The 20,216-nt window shown below is 41.4% G+C and overlaps 1 protein-coding gene across 1 annotated transcript in view; it reads right to left on the bottom strand.

Moving 5' to 3' along the window:
- The window catches only part of Mroh9 (maestro heat like repeat family member 9), a 112,173-nt gene that overhangs the window by 39,236 nt on the left and 52,721 nt on the right, over positions 1-20,216 (bottom strand). Inside the window, exons 5-9 of the mRNA XM_023711420.1 lie at positions 19,727-19,787; positions 19,492-19,578; positions 14,248-14,352; positions 9,809-9,944; positions 6,765-6,889 (exon numbers count right to left, since the gene is read on the bottom strand). Coding sequence (XP_023567188.1) covers positions 6,765-6,889; positions 9,809-9,944; positions 14,248-14,352; positions 19,492-19,578; positions 19,727-19,787 — 514 coding nt within the window. The remainder of the gene's footprint in view (positions 1-6,764; positions 6,890-9,808; positions 9,945-14,247; positions 14,353-19,491; positions 19,579-19,726; positions 19,788-20,216) is intronic.

Genomic DNA, 20,216 nt, shown 5'->3' on the forward strand with positions numbered 1-20,216 from the left:
ATGGAGTTAAGTGGGGTGGAGGCCTGCCACGCTGCTCTGCCTGAGCTGCTCCCTGGTCTGAACAAAGGATGCAGCCTGTTGAATTCTGTCATTGTATATATATATATATATATATTTTCCCCCCCGCAAGCAGAATTCATCCCTGAGCTTCAGTGACAATGAAAGCAACATAACTAATAAAAGGCTAAATTAAAGGCCTTTGGCAAAGCCCCTCTTTTTTGTGAGGTAGCACAAAATCACACTTCACAAAAGTGGCACAGGTACTTGCAAAAACCCATGAAGTCCCATTAGCTAACCCTGTGACAAATGGCATGCATGCAGGTCATGCTGGGGCCAGAGTCCTTCCAAACTACTGAACCCCTCCCAGTGATTAAAAAAGCAGCTAATCCAGATAAAATGCCACAAGGGATGCTGTCCATCCCTAAAGGTGCATGACAGTACTGATGACAGTAGGTGGAGAACATATTGGCTGAGTGATACATTCATGTTTGAATTTCAGTTTAAACTGATACTTTTGTTTAGTTGATATTTTAAAAAAGTTTCTTGGGCCGGGGAGATGGTTCAGTGGCATAAGCGCTTTCCTAGCAAGCGCAAGGGCCTGAGTTCAATCCCCAGTTCTGAAAAAAAAGATTTTTTTGGATAGCTTTAGGATAATTCTTAAACTGTAATTACAAAGTTCAGTTGTCCTTTTGTTGTTTCTTGTTTGTACTAAGGTAATTTTGTTATTCTAGCTTACTTAAAAATGTATTATTCAGCCAGTCCTAATTGGAATGTATCTCTGAGTAAACTCTGAGATTGAAGGAATAATTTACTACCAAAAATATTTTAAAATTTAAGTAGTCATTGGTTTGTGATGAAAGAAAACCCAAATAGGACAGATAGGAGACATAAAAGTATTTGGATATGAGGATAATATTTTTGGCAAGGAAAAATTTTATACAATAAAATAAAATTTTCTCTTACAGTAAAATATGTAGATTTTTCCAAAAGAGAAAAGGAATGATAAAGACAACTCAAAAGCTTACATTAAGTTTTTTAAAAATGTGGAGGATGAGGGTTACTGAAAAATCATGTTTGGGGCTGGCCAGATACCTCAGCAAACTAAAGGGCCTGCTTAGGCAGACCCAGGGACCAGGGTTCACCCGCGGGATGCGGTGGGAAAGCGATTGAGACTGGGCATGGTGGCGCGCCCCTGTAATCCCAGTGCTTGGGAGGCTGAAAACAGGAGGATCACTACCACTCTGATCTGTGTAGTGAGACCTTGTGGACCCTGTACTAAGTACAACAACAACAACAAAAATCAAGTTTGGCTCTCTCCTCAGTTTGCTTTGCTCTTGTTGAGTTTGTTAAGCCTAAGAGCTACTCTTTTTTAAAACCTCCATGAAGTTTTTAAATAACTTCAAATGTGGCTGAAAGGGTTTATGATGCAGATTCAATCATGAAGCACTTCCTGTCCCCAAGGGGATCACATAAGACCAGCAAGTGGAACAGCCTTCTTGTGAGGAGAAACAATGGAAGCAATGACCCAGCAGCAATACCCTAGGAGAAATCCTTACAGGAACAAGAGGTGAATATTAAGTAAAGCGTAAGAGTTACAAATGTTATGATGGATTCACTTGCGTCGGGCCTACCAGAAGGTAAATAAGAGTCAAGAAGTTATAAGGAATGGTTCTTAGGATGGTGTTTGACGATAACTATTGCAAAAAGTTCCATCAAGATCCTAAATTCATCCTGAGTCAGCTTGAGTCTAATCTGACAGACTTCACACTGGAGAATTCAGATCTTAAGATGTTTACAGAGAAAACAAAACACAAACTTGTATGTGTGGTGAACAACTCTCCCTATTAGGAACATGCTATTTTTACTCCTCCTGCAAATAGCGTACTGCAAATAACGGTGATCATCTTGCTGCAGATTAAAACGGGCGGGCTCTGCCCTAGAGGACAGAGGCACACAGCTGGACAGAATGGGAGCTGGGAAAGCTACCTGTCCCATGAAAGGCAGCTAGTAGCAGCGACTATGAACTGCCAGATGGATGTAAGAGTCATCTGCCGCACCCACATTGCTTTTGACAGCTCAGTATTGGGAAAGAAGCCAGATGGCTCCTGAGCCTGGCTATGGAGTTAAGTGGGGTGGAGGCCTGCCACGCTGCTCTGCCTGAGCTGCTCCCTGGTCTGAACAAAGGATGCAGCCTGTTGAATTCTGTCATTGTGTTTTGGAGCTTGCTAACGTTTTCCTTAGTATTCCCCTAGCTGCTGAGTCCCAGCTCTAGTTTGCGCTCACGTGGAATGGAGAGCCATGAACCTCTGGGGTGCTGCCTTGGAGTTATTTCTGCAGCCCTCATCCTGTGCCCTGGGATACAGTGGGACCTAGGCCTGTTATCCTTCCCACCCTGCCCCACACACTGTAAAAAGTATTTCATTATGTGAGCATCCTTTGAATGTTTTATAGATTTTAGAAACCCCTGGGAGGTATACAAGAACACCTGCAGGAACAGGAATGAGAAGACTAATCTCTTAGTCCCTAGTTTACCACTCCCTTTCCCTGAAACTAGCAAAAAAGTGAGAAGCCCCCGTGACAACCTCCTTGATGTACAACCCCCTATCAACTCTCTAGTGGCTGCAGTGCCGACAAACACAAGATTAGGCATGCTTGTGGCGGTAGAAGGAGGGATCTGCCCGTGCTCCACGGGAAGGGCTGTTCTAGGTAAGCAAGTCTAACCAGGCCTTATATGCCAGGCCTATTAGCTGAGAGGAAAAGCCACCTTGGATGAACGCGTGGAGCTCAATTTGGAAACGTTGGGTAGCCATTTTCAGGAGGCCTCCAGTAAGCCTTATGCTACTTCTCATTTTCAGTCCACTTCTGTTTAGCCTCTTTGTTAAATTTGTGTAGTCCAAAACTGAGACTAAAAAACTACAAATGGGGTTCTCTCAAGGATATCAAGCTGTCAGCGCCCCCCAAATCTCACTCATCCTCCCAGGACCTCTACACTGGCCCACTAGAAAGGGTGGTTAAAGTCCTGACAATCAGTAAGGGGAGAAAGCCTGAGGTGATCTGCAGTTACAGGTTCAATTTATCCATCTCCAGGTGGTCCCATGTCACAAAGATTAGCCTTATGTAAACTTGGGGCCCTGTGACAGACCCCTGTAGCAGACCCCACAGCAAAAGTGGGGACCTTAATTCCTTACTTTTAGCAGGAAGTAGACAAAAAGATGCAGTGTCCCAGTGCCTAAGTGATTTTAGGGTCTGAACTCTTGGGGGAATGTTAGGCAGGGAATTAGACATTAGCAGAGTACATGAGGGGCCTATATGAAAAACAAACATGTGATTTCCCCCCTTGTTTTCTTAACTATTAATTATTGATAATCCAAAGAAGTTTATGGTTTCAAGACATGAATCCAAAGAAGGTAACCTCTTCTGAGCATGCTGATCAGATCCAGGGCCTGGACCATGTCCAGACCTTGGGCAAAGACTCAAAATGACTAGAAACATTCCACCTACACAGATTTTTGTTCTTTAAAGTTAATTAAAATAATCCCATTTGTCCTTGTAACAGAAAAATGACTTTGGAGGAAGGGAATGATGCTCCCCTGCGGGCCTACTGAATCATACTCATGTACTCTGAGCCTTAATTTGGGGCAACTGCCATCTTGGCACTTGCTTGCCTTGTAAAGGTGTGCTTCTGGCTCACTTCCTTTTTCTACTAAGTTCTGTCTTCGTTTCCACAAAGCTGTTCTGTGTCTTGGCTTACTACCTTCATCAAGAACACAAGCACTGAGCCAGGTGTGTTGGCACACACCTGTAACCCCAGCTTTCCGGGAGTTGCCTGCCTGTGTAATTTATCCATTTAGGGAAACCCAATCTCAAAATAAAAAATAAAAAAAGATTTGGGATGTAGCTCAGTAAAAAAGTTCTTTGTTCAACACCCAGCACTGCAGACAAACAATAAACAAACAAACAAGTAAATAAACACAAGGACTGAGGCCTATCTGCTGGTACCATGAGGTCTCATTGCTTCAGCAAATCCCCAATCTCCCACAATTCCCAGAAATTCAGTATGGGAGGAGAAACACTGATATATATGGAGCTTTATGAGGAGCCCCTAGACCCTTCCACCCCAAAAGATGAGCAACCCTGAAGGGCTTCCCCACCACTGAAAGCTGGCTCAGATTCTGGGCTCAATGACATCTCAGCCTGTGGATCAATCTGTGCATCTGAAGGAGGTGAGTGAGGGCTCAGAACAGGATCTCATGGGTACAAGGGATACAACAGTGTAAAAATTATTTGCCTGGTACTGAGGTTCTCCAGTAAATTATCTTTTTTTTTTTTTTTTAATCTTTTTGAGTAATGCAGTTTAGAATGGCCTTGAGCTCACTTTGTAGCCCAGCCTGGTCTTGAACTTCCAACAATCCTCCTGCCTCAAGCTGGGTAGGAGTGCTGGGATTACAGATTTGTACCACCAGGTATGTAATCTTGTAGTTCTTTTAAATGAAATCTAAGTCAGAGTATCATTTTGAGGGTTTTTTTTCTGTTTTTTTGTTGTTGTTTTTTATTTCCGGAACCAGGGGCTGAACTCAGGCCCTTGAGCTTGCCAGGGAGGCGCTTATTCTACTGAGCCATCTCCCCAGCCCCTTATCATTTTGAGTTTTGCAAAGTAAATGATGATAATTTTGATTTTTTTTTTTCTCAGAATGCTTTCAGGGCAGGTTTGGCTGGCTTGAGTTGTGGGGATCGAACCACAGCAATCTGAGGCTGACTGCTTTGTTGAAGCAGCCATTTAAAGAACTGAGCTAAGGGGCAGGCCCCCGATAATTTTGAAAAGTTTCTTAATTGGTGACTTTGTTAATTTTGCCAAATAATCAGATGTTCTCTGGTTTTAGTGAAACAGAAGGAAATGTAACTATGAAACACCTCTCTCATTGGTGTTGCATATCCACTAAATAAAATAATATAAATGTTTATATTTGAGAAAATTAGGCATTGTTGTTATTAATATGGATGGAAATCAGGAAACCAAGTGCTCTGTATATTATTTACCCTTTAACTCAGCTATATTTTTAAAATAGAAAAATATTTATGAAAACAAATTTTGGGGGCTGGGGAGATAGCTCAATAGAATACACGCTTGCCTGGCAAGCACAAGGTTCTGAGTTCAATCCCCACTACTGCAAAACAAACAAACAAACAAAAACAACAACAACAACAACAACAAAAACCATAAACTTTGTTGAAAGAAATTGCCACTAAGTATTGATATGTTAAACTCTAAATCCCTATGGAATGTGAAGAGAAAAATTTTAAAAAATTATTTTTAAATAGGAATGAATAATCACATATTTTTACACAGATTTTTTTTTTTTTTTTTTCAGAACCAGGGATTGAACTCAGGCCCTTGCGCTTGCTTGCCAGGGAAGCACTTATTCCACTGAACCTTCTCCCCAGCCCCATACACAGAAATTTAGAAATCTAACCATATACACATTGTAGCAGGACAGTCTTATGAAAATTTTCTTTCTTGTCTCTTGTTTTCATTTATTACCCTTTTTTTTTTTTTTTTAAAACAAACATTTACTTGAGAAGCAGTATGGCAGTAACTGGTATAACATGAAAAGCAGCACATATTTAGAAGACCAGAATGACAGGAAATCCAAGCAAGACCCTAGTATTACACATTGCTATCTTCAGTGCAGTTGCTTAGTCATGGTACGTCTAAGATGTTTGATATTCAGACAGATAGTGAGGTTAAGCTCAACTGCCTGTGTTATAGGGTAATAATATCATTAACCTTTTCTTCTGGAGGGTTAACAACTTAAGTTTGCAGACCAAAAATTAGGGAAAAAGAAGGGCTGCAAAGACAGCCAACATTTTGGCCCCAGCCTTTCAAGGTCAGTGAAGACTCAGGACATAGGAGAACCTGTACTGTAACATCATATACTCAGGTGTGTCCCAAATTTACTGATCAAGGAGATTATGGGGCCACAGAGGAAAGTGATCGATGATGTAGAGTGTGCCTAAGGAGAGTCACATGGAGAGAAAACATTCTATCAGGCTTTCACAGAGAGCAAATTGGTCAAGCAATAGCTGTGACTCATCCACATGGCTAACACTGAAAAAGGATCTACAAACTGTGGTACAGGGTTTCATGGTAAATCCTGAAGGGATTTGACTGACCTTGGCAGATACAAAAGTTACATTTCTTGTTATATAGGTCTTGCTTTATCTTGGTCTTAACCATCTAGCAGAAAAGTATAAAAATGAGATTAAAAAAAGTAAAGCCATATCAATATGCTGAGCTGTAAAAGGCTCAAGTCAACAACTTCTGATATTGCCAGTCCTACAGATAACCCACTACTATTATGGACTACTGGACTATACCAGATTATTTTGCTGAATTCATGCACCTACAATATTTAAATGGCAATGGAATACCTATCTCTGACAAAACTGAACAAAAAAAGGGGGATATAAATGAAGGACCATTTTGTATCTGTATATACAAAATAGTTAGGATAGATATACAGCTACTTTCTCTCAATTCAATGAGAAGAAAAATTTGTACCAATAGTGTATGGACAGGATATCATGTCTGTATCTTGTATTATGAATAACCACTACAAAGACAACAATAATCCTACTAATCTGTTTTTAAACTGCCTCATTGCTATTTGTTTCTCAATAAAATTAATAAAAAAAAAAAAGAAGTTGCCACTAAGAATAATAACATACGAGAAGAAAGCCCCAGGATAAAGTAGAGGCTGAGATACCTGAGCAAGTTTAGTTTTATCTTGTTTCAAGATCCCAGGTTGGAATTCAGAATCAGAAGCCAGGGCACAGGAATTTCCACATGAATACTGCATTGTTGCTTTCTGTTTGTTGGAAGTCTGCTGTGCTAAGGAAAAGATTTCTAGGTTTTTATTTGATAATGACATTGCTATCGCCAACTTCTTGTTCCTATGATTGTTGCCACAATCAAGAAAGGAATATGCCTCTTGCCTCCAACTTTCCTCATGTCCTGTACCTTCTTACCCCTTCTCCTCCACCAATTCTAGAGAGCTGAACTTTTTAGAATGTTTTTTCAAATAGTTTAGTCACATAAAATATCACGATGGCACTGAGCCAGAATTTATAAACTGTCTAAAAGAAGCCATGTAGCTCAGTGGCACAGCACCTGCCTGGCAAGTACAATGTCCTGGGTTCAATTCCTGGTATAAATAAATAAGAGGTTGTGTGAAATATGAATTAAGGTCACAAATAATTTTAATAGATTGACTGATATTGTATATATTTTAGTCATCAAATAGTAGATTGCTTCGTGTCCTGGAAAAGCTATTACTAAGTTAGAGGGTTTATTCATCAGAGAATAAAGTTGGAGGCTGTTTCTTTATTTCGAGATAGGGTCTTGCTATGTAGTCTCCAGGCTGGCCTCAAACTCATGTGATCCTCCTGCCTCAGCCTCCCAAATGATGGGATTACAGGTGTGCTTCACCACGCTCTGTACAAAGTCGATGGCACTTTGAAAAGAGCTGAGAGGTGATAGTCCAGGAAAGTCAAAAATTCTCAGTAAAAGCTTCAGATTAGAAATGTCTTTAGTTCCAAAGGTAGTAGGTTTTAAAGACTTTTGTTCTTTTAATGGCTTTATAGAAATCTAACTGACATGCAACAATTAAAGTATGCAACTCAATAAGTCTTTGTCTTTGTGTGCACCCATTAAACACACTGCCGCAATCAAGAAAGGAGCATGTCTCTTGCCTCCCACTCTCCTCCTGCCCTGCACCTTCTCAGCCCTTCTCCTCCACCTGCCTCCACTCCAGGCCAGTTGCTGCTCTGCTTTCTGCCAGGGTTGGCCTTCCCGATCTTACGTAAGCAAAGTCGGGAAGTGTGTGCTCTTTCAGCTGTTGAGACTGACCCGTATCATCTTATGTATCAGGAACCCATTCCTTTTTTCTTTTTCTAAAGGAAGATGGTTTATTTGGAAAAGAGCATAAAAGGAGAAGCTAGATAGCTACTCTGGAAGTGCAGGGGACATCAGAAAGTGAATCTCTCTCTCTCTCTCTCTCTCTCTCTCTCTCTCTCTCTCTCTCTCTCTCTCCCTCTGTCAGCTGATGAGTATTATTCCCTATGGCACAGCCTCTTCCTATATTCACCCATGAATGGGCATTCGGGTTGCTTCCTGTTTGGGGCTGCGACACATTACATACAACAAACACTGAAATGCAGGTGCTTGCATGGCTATTAGCCTTCATTTTCTCAGGAACATACCAAGTTGTGGAATGAACAGATCACATGGCAGCTTTTGTTTAACTTTCTAGGATAGTACCGAATTATTTTCCATCAGCAGTGTAGAAGCATTTGGGTTCCAGTTGCTGAGTGTCCTTAGCAACAGAGTGTATGCTATACCCCACCAGCACATTCTGCATTAGCACATCCTAAATAACACATTGTACGGCTTCAATTTTAGACATTCTACTGGGTACATAGTAATATCTCGCTGTAGCTTTAATTTCTATATCTTTAATGACTGCACAGTACATATATATATAAATATATACAATATATATACAATATGTATATTATATATATAGTATTTAGGGAAGGGTCTACGGGGTGTTCAGGGTCTCACTACTAGATCAGATTCGTAGTGATCTACCTGTTTACAGTCTCCCAAGAGCTGGGATTACAGGCATGTGCCACCCCGCCCAGTCTTATACAGTATATTGAACATCATTTGATGAGTCTTTGTCATTTGCATTTCTTTGGTGAAATGGCTTCACTTCAACTGTAATTTTTTTGTTTGGCCATCTTTTTGCTTACTGAATGTTCTCTGTAAATTCTGGATATAACTTAGCAGCTACGTAATTGCAAGAATTTTCTTCGCATTCATGTCTTCGCTACTAACTGTGTCTCCCATGGAGTAGCAATAACTGATCACTTTTTCATTTATGTATCATGCTACAGCTTTTTTTTTTTTTTTTTTTTTTCCCCCTTTTTTTTTTTTTTTTTTTTTTTTTTTTTTTGGCAGAACCAGGCATTGAACTCAGGTCCTTGTGCTTGCCAGGTAAGTGCTTATTCTACTGAGCTATCTTCCCGGCCCTAATTTTATTTACTTTTATTTATTTATTTACTTATTTTTTTGGGTGAAACTGGGGACTGAACTCAGGCCCCTGTGCTTTCCAGGCAAGTGCTTAATCCACTGAGCCATTCTCCATTCCCCAAAATGGCAGGATTTTTTTTTTTTTTTTTTTTTTTTTTTTTGTGGCCTCAAGATACCTTCAGGGCATTTCTGGTTTGGTGTGAGGATCTGGGTTCGAAGGCACTTTAACAAATGAGTTAATGGGCAGGCCCCCTATTTATCATGCTAAAAAAGTTCAAGGAATAACACGTTAGAAAGTGCAGCTATAGCCAGGCATGGTGGCGCATGCCTATAACCCCAGCACTTGAGAGGCTGAGGGGGGAAAATCACTGTGAGTTCAAGGCCAGCCTGAACTACATAGCAAGACGAGACTGTGTCTCAAAAACCAAAAGACAAACCAAATCAAAACACACACCAAGGGCCCAGGGAGATAGCTCAGTAGAATAAACACTTGCCTGGCAAGCACAGGGTCCTGAGTTCAATCCTGGTACTGCAAAAAACCAAACCAAACCAAAAACCATAACAAAAACAAACAAACAAACAAATCCAGAAAGCAAATCTATAGAACCTAGGGCAGGATTTAGAAATTCATAGCCATAGAACTTCCCAGGGACTCACAAGTAAAATAATTAGAGAGGTTCTTAGTGACCTTTAGAAAAGATGGTGAGCCATTCTTACCCAGCTGACGTTTTGCAGTGCAGAGGAGGTAATAGACTGCCAGGGACGCTTGCTGTACGATTGAGAGATCAGTGTGGGAGTATAGAAGAGACAGCTCTGCTGCCAGGACGCCTAAACATGGAGCGTCAATACTTGTCTATAAAAAAATAAAATAAAATTTGTCTATAGAAACAAAGAAGAAAATTCATTTGTTATGCACAGTCCATACTAAATGTCTGCAGTTTGTCCCTTAATGATCAGAACAGGATTGCAGGAGAAACCTCACAGCTTTAAAGTTGGTACTCAAATCCAAATTCTGTTACTGAATCTCAGTGTTCTCATCTGTGAAATGAAGGCAGAGAAGTGGTACCCTGTAACACTTACTGAGGGGGAAAAGGGGGCTACATATAGCAGAGAGTTCTCAGAAAAGTGCTGAAGATAACAGCAATCAACTAACGTTAGTTTCCATTCTATAAAGCAGGTAGCAATTTGTAGGTACATGTTCCTAGGATTTTTTTTTTTTTTTTTTTTTTTGGCGGAACCAGGGATTGAACTCAGGCCCTTGTGCTTGCCAGGGAAGCGCTTATTCCACTGAGCCATCTCCCCAGCCCAGTTCCTATGATATGGAGGAGTACAGTAGTGTGTGGGTTTTCATAAATTTTTTTGAGGCAATGCTTCCATATGTAGCTCAGGCTGGCCTTTAACTCACTGTGTTGTCCAGGCTGGCCTTGAACTCAATGGCTATCCTCCTGTTTCAGCTTCTTGATGCTGGGGTTACAGGCATGTACCACCCGACTGACTCACAACTCTTTTTTGTTTTTTAAATGTATTTAGTACAGGGTCTACAGGGTCTCACTACACAGATTGGACTCATAGTGATCCTCCTGTTTTCAGCCTTCCAGATGCTGTGATTCCAGGTGCACAGCACCATGCCCAGTCTCAGTTGTTGTCTCAATGTGCCCTGGGGGCAGGGCCAGCATGGCAAGTGGTGCTAGGGATCAAACCCTGGTCCCTGCACTTGCCTAAGCAGGTGCTTTCGGCTGACAACTCTTTAATGTTCCCTTTTCACATATGAGACACTTTAGGAGACACTGTAAGTTACAGGAGAAATGTGAATTTTATTTTCCTCCAGGAATTGGTCTGACTTTTCCTAAAGAAATTCTTTTTTTTTAAACTTGAAGCATTTGCCTCTGATGTAAAACTATTACCACAATATTCATATATTTTCTCTGAGCACTTCTCTGACACATAGACTGCTCAAATATTTAAGACTTATTTTGACAGACATGTCTGGTCAGGTCAAATGCAATTAGAGAAGGAAATACAAATATAAAGGAAGAGCAGAGCAATGGAAGAGAGGTAAAAAGAAGAGAGGCAGGACCTAGGAGAGATTCACATTTATGAAGGTATGGCTATCCTCCCCATTTGGCTTGCACATATTTTTAACAGTAATGGCCTCAGTGTACACAGTTTTAGCAAACAGGCCTGGCCTACTGGGTGCCCTTGTCTCTAAGGTGAGTGGTTACTTTTCCTAGAGAGGTACTTTGGGGTAACTGAGAGCAAGAGTTGGTAGCAATATGAAGAGAAAATTTAAAAGGCTGATCTACATCTTTTTTCTTATTGCATTGCTGAAGTCTAAGGCTGGGGTTTCACACATGGCAGGCAAGTACTCTACCACTGAGCTACGCTCTTAGCTCTCTAATCTAGATTTATTGTCTCACATGTCCGGTGTCTGTTTGAACAAGAAGTAGAAAATGGATATTGTCTCAGTCACTTTTTTATTTCTGAGACAAAATATCCAACACCTAAAGTTAGAGAAGAAAAGGTTTGTTTTAGCTCACAGTTTGCAGGGGTTTCAGTCCACTGTCAGATGGCTCCAAGGCAAGGTGGCGTGGCAGGGGAGAAATAGTCCATGGCAGAGCAGGCAGGAAGCAGCAAGCAATGAAGCAAGCCTCCCTTTCCTTTTTATTCCATTCAGGCTACAGGTATTTTGCTTGGTGCCACCCACACTCAATGTTGGTCTTTTCATTATCCATACTCAGAACTATGCTAAACCAATCAGCAGACTAATTTAGTACCACACACCCTAGATCCAGCCAACTCTGAGTACACAAGTCTTTAGGGAAACATCTAGATATAAGATATAACAATATGTGAAAGTAGCATCACAAATGCCTAATTTTGATTCCTTTTATATATAACTATTTCTGAAGTAACTCAAGTAACCACATATGCAATTAGTAGAGTATGTTTTAAAATCCCTTGAAGGATGAGTTGGGAAGCAGAAGCTAAATACCAAATGTATACATAATGTGAGGTTTCTTTTCTCTTTCTTTTCTTTTCTCTCTCTCTCTCTCTCTCTCTCTCTCTCTCTCTCTCTCTTTCCTCTTTCTTTCTTGTGTATGTTTTTGAGACAGGGTCTTGCTATGCAGTTCAGGTTGGTCTTGAGCCCACTTTGTATCCCAGGCAGATCTTTTTTTTTTTTTAGAACCGGGGATTGAACTCAGGCCCTTGCGCTTGCCAGGGAAGCGCTTATTCCACTGAGCCGTCTCCCCGGCCCCTACCCAGGCAGATCTTGAACTCACAAAAATCCTCCTGTCTCAGCCTACCAGTGTGGGGATTACAGGCATGCACCACCATGCCCAGCACAAAATGTGAGGTTTCTGAGAAAGTAGGATGATGTCATTTAAAATTTAGAAAACTTCAGTACAAAACTACATGTTTGCCACATGGAAATCAAAAGTTAAAGGGCTTATAATATTCCAATAGTTGTGAAGTTGTCAGAAAGTATTTCAATAGTCACAAAAAACAAAAATCAGAGGGGCTGGGTAGATGGTTCAGTAGAATAAGTGCTTGCTTGGCAAGCGCAAAGGCTTGAGTTCAATCCCCAGTTCCAGAAAAAAAAAAAAAATCGGAAGACAATTAGCACTACTAAAATAAGTTCACACTTTTTTTTTTTTTTCAGAACTGGGGATTGAACTCAGATCCTTGTGTTTGCCAGTCAAGCGCTTATCCTACTGAGACATCTCCCCGGCCCCTAACTCACACTTTTTGACCTGCCCATTATCTTTCTAAAAATTTGAGTACATATTCCCCTTCACAAAGATTGCCATTTGTGTTATTTGAAGTAGAAAAAAATAAATTTCAACTTATTATTCATCAGCTGAAATGTACTTAAGTATATTATAATACATAATACATAATGACTATAGGATATATACTGTGTTTGAAAGAATAAAATAAACCTACAGACAGTACCATGAAATTATCAGTGACTTATTGTTCAGTTAAAAAAAAATCAACTGCAGAAGCATATATGAATATGATGTTGTAGTAGAAAATGCCTCCCGCTCATCCATTATACTTCAGTTTTTTAGTTCCTGTTCCATTTCTGGTTGCTTCTGGTCTCTTAGAAATGGCTGTTTCACTGTGATGCCTAGCTGGTCTCTGTGACACACATTGTATAAACCAGTCCCCACTTGACAAGCCATTCTGCCTCTGTACTTCCTGCTAGAAGCCCTACACCACCAGGGATCAGGTCCTGATATTCTGGGAATGATCCTGATCAGTGTCCGTGGACATAAATAAATCTGCCTCCAAATACTGGGTGTCGTTTCAGTGTTTTTGCTTGCTGTGGCAGTATGACTTTCACAGAGACACAAGGAAATGAAGCTATGTGTATCTGTGTGTGTGTGTGTGTGTGTGTGTGTGCATGTGTGTGTGTGAGCATGGGTGCGTGCGTGTGTGTGCACACAACCCATGTGTGTACATGTGTACATGTGTGCTTGGCTGGGAACAACTCACTGACAGGACTAGGGGTGGGGTGGCTTGGAAAGAAATGTGAAGACAGACTTATGCTCTAATGTTGCACAGTGAAAGCTCTTGAGAACTGCTTGCATAAATTTAAAGTAAATAACTTAAAAATATCTCAGGGAAAAAGGAAAACTTAAGGAATTTGTGTGTGTGTGTGTGTGTGTGTGTGTGTGTGTGTGTGTGTTTTGCTCCTTGAATGCCTTCAGGGCACTTTTGCATGGCTAGAGTGTTGTGGGGATCGAACTACAGCAAACTGAGGCTGCCAGCATTGTGGAAGCTGCCACTTAAAGAACTGAGCTAGGGCTGGTCCCCCAAAGGAAAACTTAAGAAGGAAAGTTAAGATGGAAAAATTATAATGTTACAAATGACTCTGATTGTGGGCCACAGAGAACAGTCCAGAAAGTCACTGAAAACCTGTTTTTAACTCATTCATATTGTTGCTGTGAAGTACAGTGCATCTTAAACAATTTGTTTGAGAAATCCTGCTCTGATTGACTCAAACTGGGGTAGGATATTGATCCCTTTCCAGGTATTCTAACTTACAGCAGAGTAAGAAGCAGGCATCTAGCGCTTTCAAGGTCTAAGACACGGCAAGCAGCATGCTAGAAATCCAGACTCAGGTGGCATTACTGAGTTCTGTGACTTACATAGTCTCTCACTTTCCTGGATGCAAATCTTAACACCTTGCAGATAATCACCAGTACTCTCTCTTGCAGGTACGAGTTATCTTTACTCATCCATATAGTCATTTCCTGTTGGAAGAGGCAGAGTCACGTTAGAGCCATGGTATTCCACTTCCTCAGGCCCCTTCTTCCACCCTCCAACCTCCACTCAGGGGTCTCTCTGGTCTCCTCATTAATCTATACGTAACACAATCGTATCTCAAAAATACAGACAAGCACCTAGTGTACTATCTCACCTACAACAGTAACTACATATGGGTTTTATTTTATTTAATTCTATCCAAGTTATTCATGTCTAATAGTTGCTTTGTCAGGCACCATGAAAAGTTTGGTGTAAGGCTATGATGTGACAGTCAGCTGCTTCACCTCCATTTTTGCCAAGTACATAGTCTCCTTCTTCTAAAAACCATTGAGGGCTGGTGAGATGGCTCAGTGGTCTAAAGCACCTACGTAGAACAAGCTTAACAAAGGACAGGGACTGCGGTTCAATCCCCCAGCACCACATGCCAGTCAGCCCCGCCCCTGGTGGGCTGAGCTGGCCACACACACACAAATAAATAAATAAATTTTTTTTAAAAAAGATTTCTAATTAAAAAAAAAAAAAAACAAAAAAAAACCACCATTGAGCTGGGCTTGGCGGTGCATGCCTGTAATCCCAGCCACCAGGGGGCGAAGCCATGAGTTTGCGGCCAGCATGGGCTACATAAGTGAGTCAAAGGCCAAGGTGCAACAAGACCCTATTTCAAACAGAACAAAACAAAGCAAACAGAAAATTGTAGAAACTGCTTTGCAGCTTTAAGAGAGAATTGAAATATTATCTGATACTTAAATGTCATCCTATCCCAGAATTCCCCTGTGAATTCACCCCCCAGAAATATTCTGATTCTTGGGTGGAGAGTACATTTCTGGTGCAGCCTAGTTAGAAACTTCCTTCTAATTTTGATTCAACTCTTTCTGTTCATTCTATTTGTCCTAAACACTACAAGCAGGGACATATGTTCCATGTTGGGGAGGGAATATAGCGACACATGGCCCATATGCCAACCACCATTGGCAGATTTCTTCAGGCAGATCTTAGAGTCCATTGTATCTATGCCAATGGCTGGCTAAATCTCATCCCCTCTGCCTGCTCCCATTGGGCATGCTGTTTTGAAGTACATTTTCCAAGGAGGAAGGTATGTCTCAACCACAGAAAGTCCACTTTTGTCTTCCCAGGGAGTGAGATTTCAGCTCTCTCTGAGAATCAAGCTTCCTGAGGCTTGGCGGGTATGAAAACTTAGTGGTTAAGTGACAGGCTCCCAAGTTAGCCAGCTTCCTTCACATAGTATTTGCACTGCATATATTAGGGTTTCTCTCTCTATCTTCTTAACTCCAAAATGGGAGAAATGCTAGCAATTTTCTCACAGGAGCATGTTAGGGATTAAATAAGATAACCTGTATATTCATCTTAGAGCCTGATCAAAAATGCTCAATAAATGTGAGCTATTTTGGTAGCAGCAGGAGGTGTTAATATATAATGCAGAGAAAGAGAGAGAGAGAGAGGGAGAGAATGAGAGGGAGAAAGAGAGAGAGAATCACTTTAAAAGGTTGTGAGGATAACATTTTATAAATGCACAAAGAACATTTGGCTCCATTTGGCCACATTACACACTTTTGTTGCTTTTCAAATTCTTATTTTCAAGAATACCTGTCCATCTTCTTCATTTGGATATATTTGTAATTTGCACAACCCACGGATTCGCTGATAGGATAAGTCAGTCTGCTTTCTTAGTGCTTCTAGAGAGCAGGTGCTTGCTGCCATCACATTATGGGTGCAATTTGAGAACTAAGCCATCACTGCCATCTTCTGTCTCTGGCTGGGACATTAAACATGCAGTGAAAGGCCACAGAGATAGCTCAGCCATCTAAGGGTCTGCCTAGGCAAGTGCAAGAACCTTAGTGTGATCCCTGGCACCACATGCCATGCTGGTCCCACCCTGGGTGCGCCTGAGCTGGCCACCAAGACTGGGCCTGGTGGGGAATGCCTGTAATCCCAGCACTGGTGAGGCTGAAAATAGGGGGATCAATATGAGTCCGAGCTGTATAGTGAGACCCTGGACCAAATACATTAAAAAAAAATATATGGTGAGTTCTTGGTTGTGAAAAAAGGGCTTTGATTAGTCTTGTCTTCATTTGATACTAGTGTCACACACTGGGGTGGTAATGGGGTCCCTAAGGCCCTAGGCAGCCCCACCTTGTTATTTTACTGGGCTAAGACTACCCAGCAACATGCACAGATTGAGTCTCATGCTTGTAGCTCTCTCTGGCTGGAGTTTCATGTTGGTGGCATGCAACTCTGTGGTCTTGGAGTTGCCCAACTGCCACGGCCATGCTCCACACTCTCTGCAGTGCATCTACCCCTACAGCAAGTCTCTACTTGCAACTCCAGGCTCTCTGTGACATCTTTTGAAACATAAGCAGAGGCCACCATGACTCCCTTCATCAAATGAAGACAAGACTAATCAAAGCCCTTTTTTCACAACCAAGAACTCACCATATTTTTTTAAAATGTATTCTATGTGCCTGCAGATTTGGATCTCGACAATGTATATGGCTTGTACCTTTCAGAATAGTGGGTTGAGTTAGTTACATATGACCTCATTGAGTCTTGGCCTGGGTACTAAAAGAGCAATTCAGCAATTTTCTGAATTCCTGGAATTCAGGAAACAGAGCTCTCAGCTAGTACAGGGAAGGGCATGCTGAGGTCCTGTGGGCATCTCTCTGGAAATCTTGTCCTTAAGGTCCTAGCTTGTCTCCAAAATGACCTTGAAGGTCATTCTCCTACTGTCTTCATGAATAGATGGCTTTCTTCTATTCATAGAAGACTTTCTAGAAAATAAATGCTTGGCTATACTTTTCTTCATTCTCAAGTGTGTTAATTTTTCACATTGCCAAGCTAAAAGTTTTCCAAGTATTTCTACTCTGCTTCTCTTTTCTTCATAAATTTTACCCTTAAATAATTTTTCTTCTCTTCTATTTTACTGTGAACAGTCAGAAGAAACTGCGGCACCTTGAACATTTTACTGCTTAGCAGTTTCATCCACCAGCTGTCCTAGTGTACCACTCTGGAATTCTTCCTTCCAGAAGATGTTAGAAAAATTTTTCCATATTTTTATAGTTACATAACAAAGATGGCCTTTATTCCAGTTTAAGTTATCTGCTTTCACATTTCATTCTGAGATCCCATAAAAATGGCCTTTACTTTCCATTTTTTCTACCACCATACTGATCATGACCACTTAAGTAACCCTTAAGGAGATTTTCTTTTAATGTATTTAGTACAGGGTCTACAGGGTCTCACTACACAGATAAGACTCATAGTGATCCTCCTGTTTTCAGCCTCTCAAGCGCTGGGATTACAGGTAGGTGACAACACGCCCAGTCTCAGTTGCTGTCTCTGTGCTCTGGAGGAGGGGCTGGCGCAGCACTCCAGGGATCAAACCCCGGTCTCTGGGCCTACCTAAGCAGACACTTTAGTCCGCTGAGCTACCTGACTGGCCCCCTTAAGAAGATTTTGGATGGTTAAGTTTATTGTCAATTTGATTGGCTTAGGAGCTGCCTCTGGGACTAGTAAAGCATACTTTTGGGCATGTCTGGATGGTTCATGGAGGGGTGAGTTCAGGTACTATCATCTGGTCTTTGGCCCCTTCCGCTCTGGTACTGTTCCCCTGCTCTGCTTCCCAATTGTCTTGAGCTGAGCAGGTATTTTGTTTTGTTTTGTTTTTGGTCTTTTGGGGACAGGATCTCACTATGCAGTTCAGGCTGGCCTTGAGCTCACTAGTCTCAAACTCGCAATGATCCTCTTGCCTCAGCCTCCTGAGTCCTGGGATTACAGGTGTGTGCCACCATGCTCAGCGAACTGAGCAGTTTTATTGTTCCCTGCCCTTCCTTCTCCCATGATGTTCCTGTGTTGGAGCCAGTCAACCATAGGCTGAACCCTGTAAAACTATGAACCAGATAAAACGTTTTTCTCTCTTACTCAGGGGATGAGGTGTTGGGTATTTAGTTTCAGCAACAGGAAAGCTGACTAATAGGGAAAATCGATACCTCAGAAGCAAGGTTATTGCTGTGACTCTCCATGACTAGGTAGTTTAGATTTTGGAAGCAGATTGTGGATTTGATATTGTTTAGAAGTTTGTAGAAGTGAGTGAGAGGAGTTCTAGAATGGGTAAGCAAAGCCTAATGGGTCATTTCAGTCAGAGTTCAGTGAATCAGAATGGTAGTAGGAAGGAGAACAAGAAAGGCTAATCTCATGAGTGGACAGTTTCCATCGTCTGGACTTTGGGGCACACATTCAAAGCACAGCAAGTGGTAATCACGAAAATAGGCTGAACACGTGATCCCCTACTTCGAAGGTGATGGGAAGAATCGTGTATAGAGACTGTCACTGTTGTGGAACTGACACCAAACCCAATGGAAAATGCTCTGCACCAAGGTGTGTTGGAAGACAACCACCTTCATTATGCCAGTAGCTGATGGTGGAATCACTCCTCAAGCATCAGCCCAGAGCCAGGTTTTGGCTTAGTTTATATAGATTTGCAAGCACGAAGTACAAAGGCTTGAAAGCATGGGAAATTTTTACTGGGTAGCATCACTTATTCTTCCATGCTGAGTAGAAAGTCCTTGAAACAAGCTAGCAAACTGGGTACATGTTTAGGGGTGAGAAAGTACAGGCTGTGCCGCTGGGTGCGGTCAAGCTGAGCTGACTTGGGTTAGCTTTGATTTAGACAGTTGAGGCTGAGTAAGTCTGAGCTACAGAGTGGACTGCGTGACCTTATTTTATCCTTATCTCGTGTCAGACTACTAGTTGATTTTAATTTTCAAGTTTCCATCACATCACAGTATGGTTCATGGTCACGTGGACCTGGATATAGTTTGGTCCAATCCCATTCTCTGCCGCCCCGCCCTGTGTTCACTCAGACACTGCCACACAAGACTTAGCTGCTCAATTGTCTGTGGATATCCTCTAAAGCTGGTTTCTTAAAAGTCTGGTTTGATTTTTCAAATAAAGGAAGCGATTCTGTTTTGTGAGTGATTTTACTCCATTGGCAGTATAGAAAAGATTTCACTCATCAAACACTTAAAGGAGATGGATACATGGCAAACTGCAAATAAGTGAAACATAGCGGAGTCTTTGTGACAAACAACACTATTTTCTCTTTACCGTACCTTTAAGATCTGTAGTTTGTAGAGGTCCTTAGACACTAAGATCAGAAGAGTATCCTCAAAGAGACTTATAGTATTTTTATATAAAGCCTGAAATACAAAAATATTTACAAAGCCAACCTGTCAGCCTTCAATAAATTTTACCTAATATGGAGTGTTTCTCATCCCCGTATCCTAAGTTCTCCCCATGTCCTGAAAATAAGAAAGGAGAGCGATGGCTGCCTTGATAATGCCTCACCCAATACCATATGCCATGGCTCATCTGCTTCTCTAGCTTAGAGACAAAGTGCACTGTGTAGCTGTGCTGAGGAAATAGCCATCAAACACGTTCTTAATCTTACTATGGGACTATTCCTATGTCAGCTTTTCTTTCTTCTTTCTTCTTTCTTCTTTCTTTTCCTTTTCTTTCTTTCTTTCTTTTTTTTTTTTCCTTTAAGATAGAGTATACAGGGTGTTCAGGGTCTCACTAGTAGATCAGACTCATAGTGATCCTCCTGTTTACAGCCTCCCAAATGCTGGGATTACATGCACCACCACACCCAGTCTCAAATCCCCGGCTCAGTGTGCCCCAGGGGGCGGGGCCAGCACAGCAGGCCAGGGCATCAACTCTGAAGCAGGCGCTTTAATATGCTGAGCTATTTGGCTGTTCCTATGTCAGCTTTTCCATACTTAGATTTCTTTCTTTCTTTCTTTCTTTCTTTCTTTCTTTCTTTCTTTCTTTCTTTCTT

This window comes from Octodon degus, unplaced genomic scaffold, assembly GCF_000260255.1.
Source record: "Octodon degus isolate 3935 unplaced genomic scaffold, OctDeg1.0 scaffold00021, whole genome shotgun sequence".
In the NCBI taxonomy this organism is placed as follows: domain Eukaryota; kingdom Metazoa; phylum Chordata; class Mammalia; order Rodentia; family Octodontidae; genus Octodon; species Octodon degus.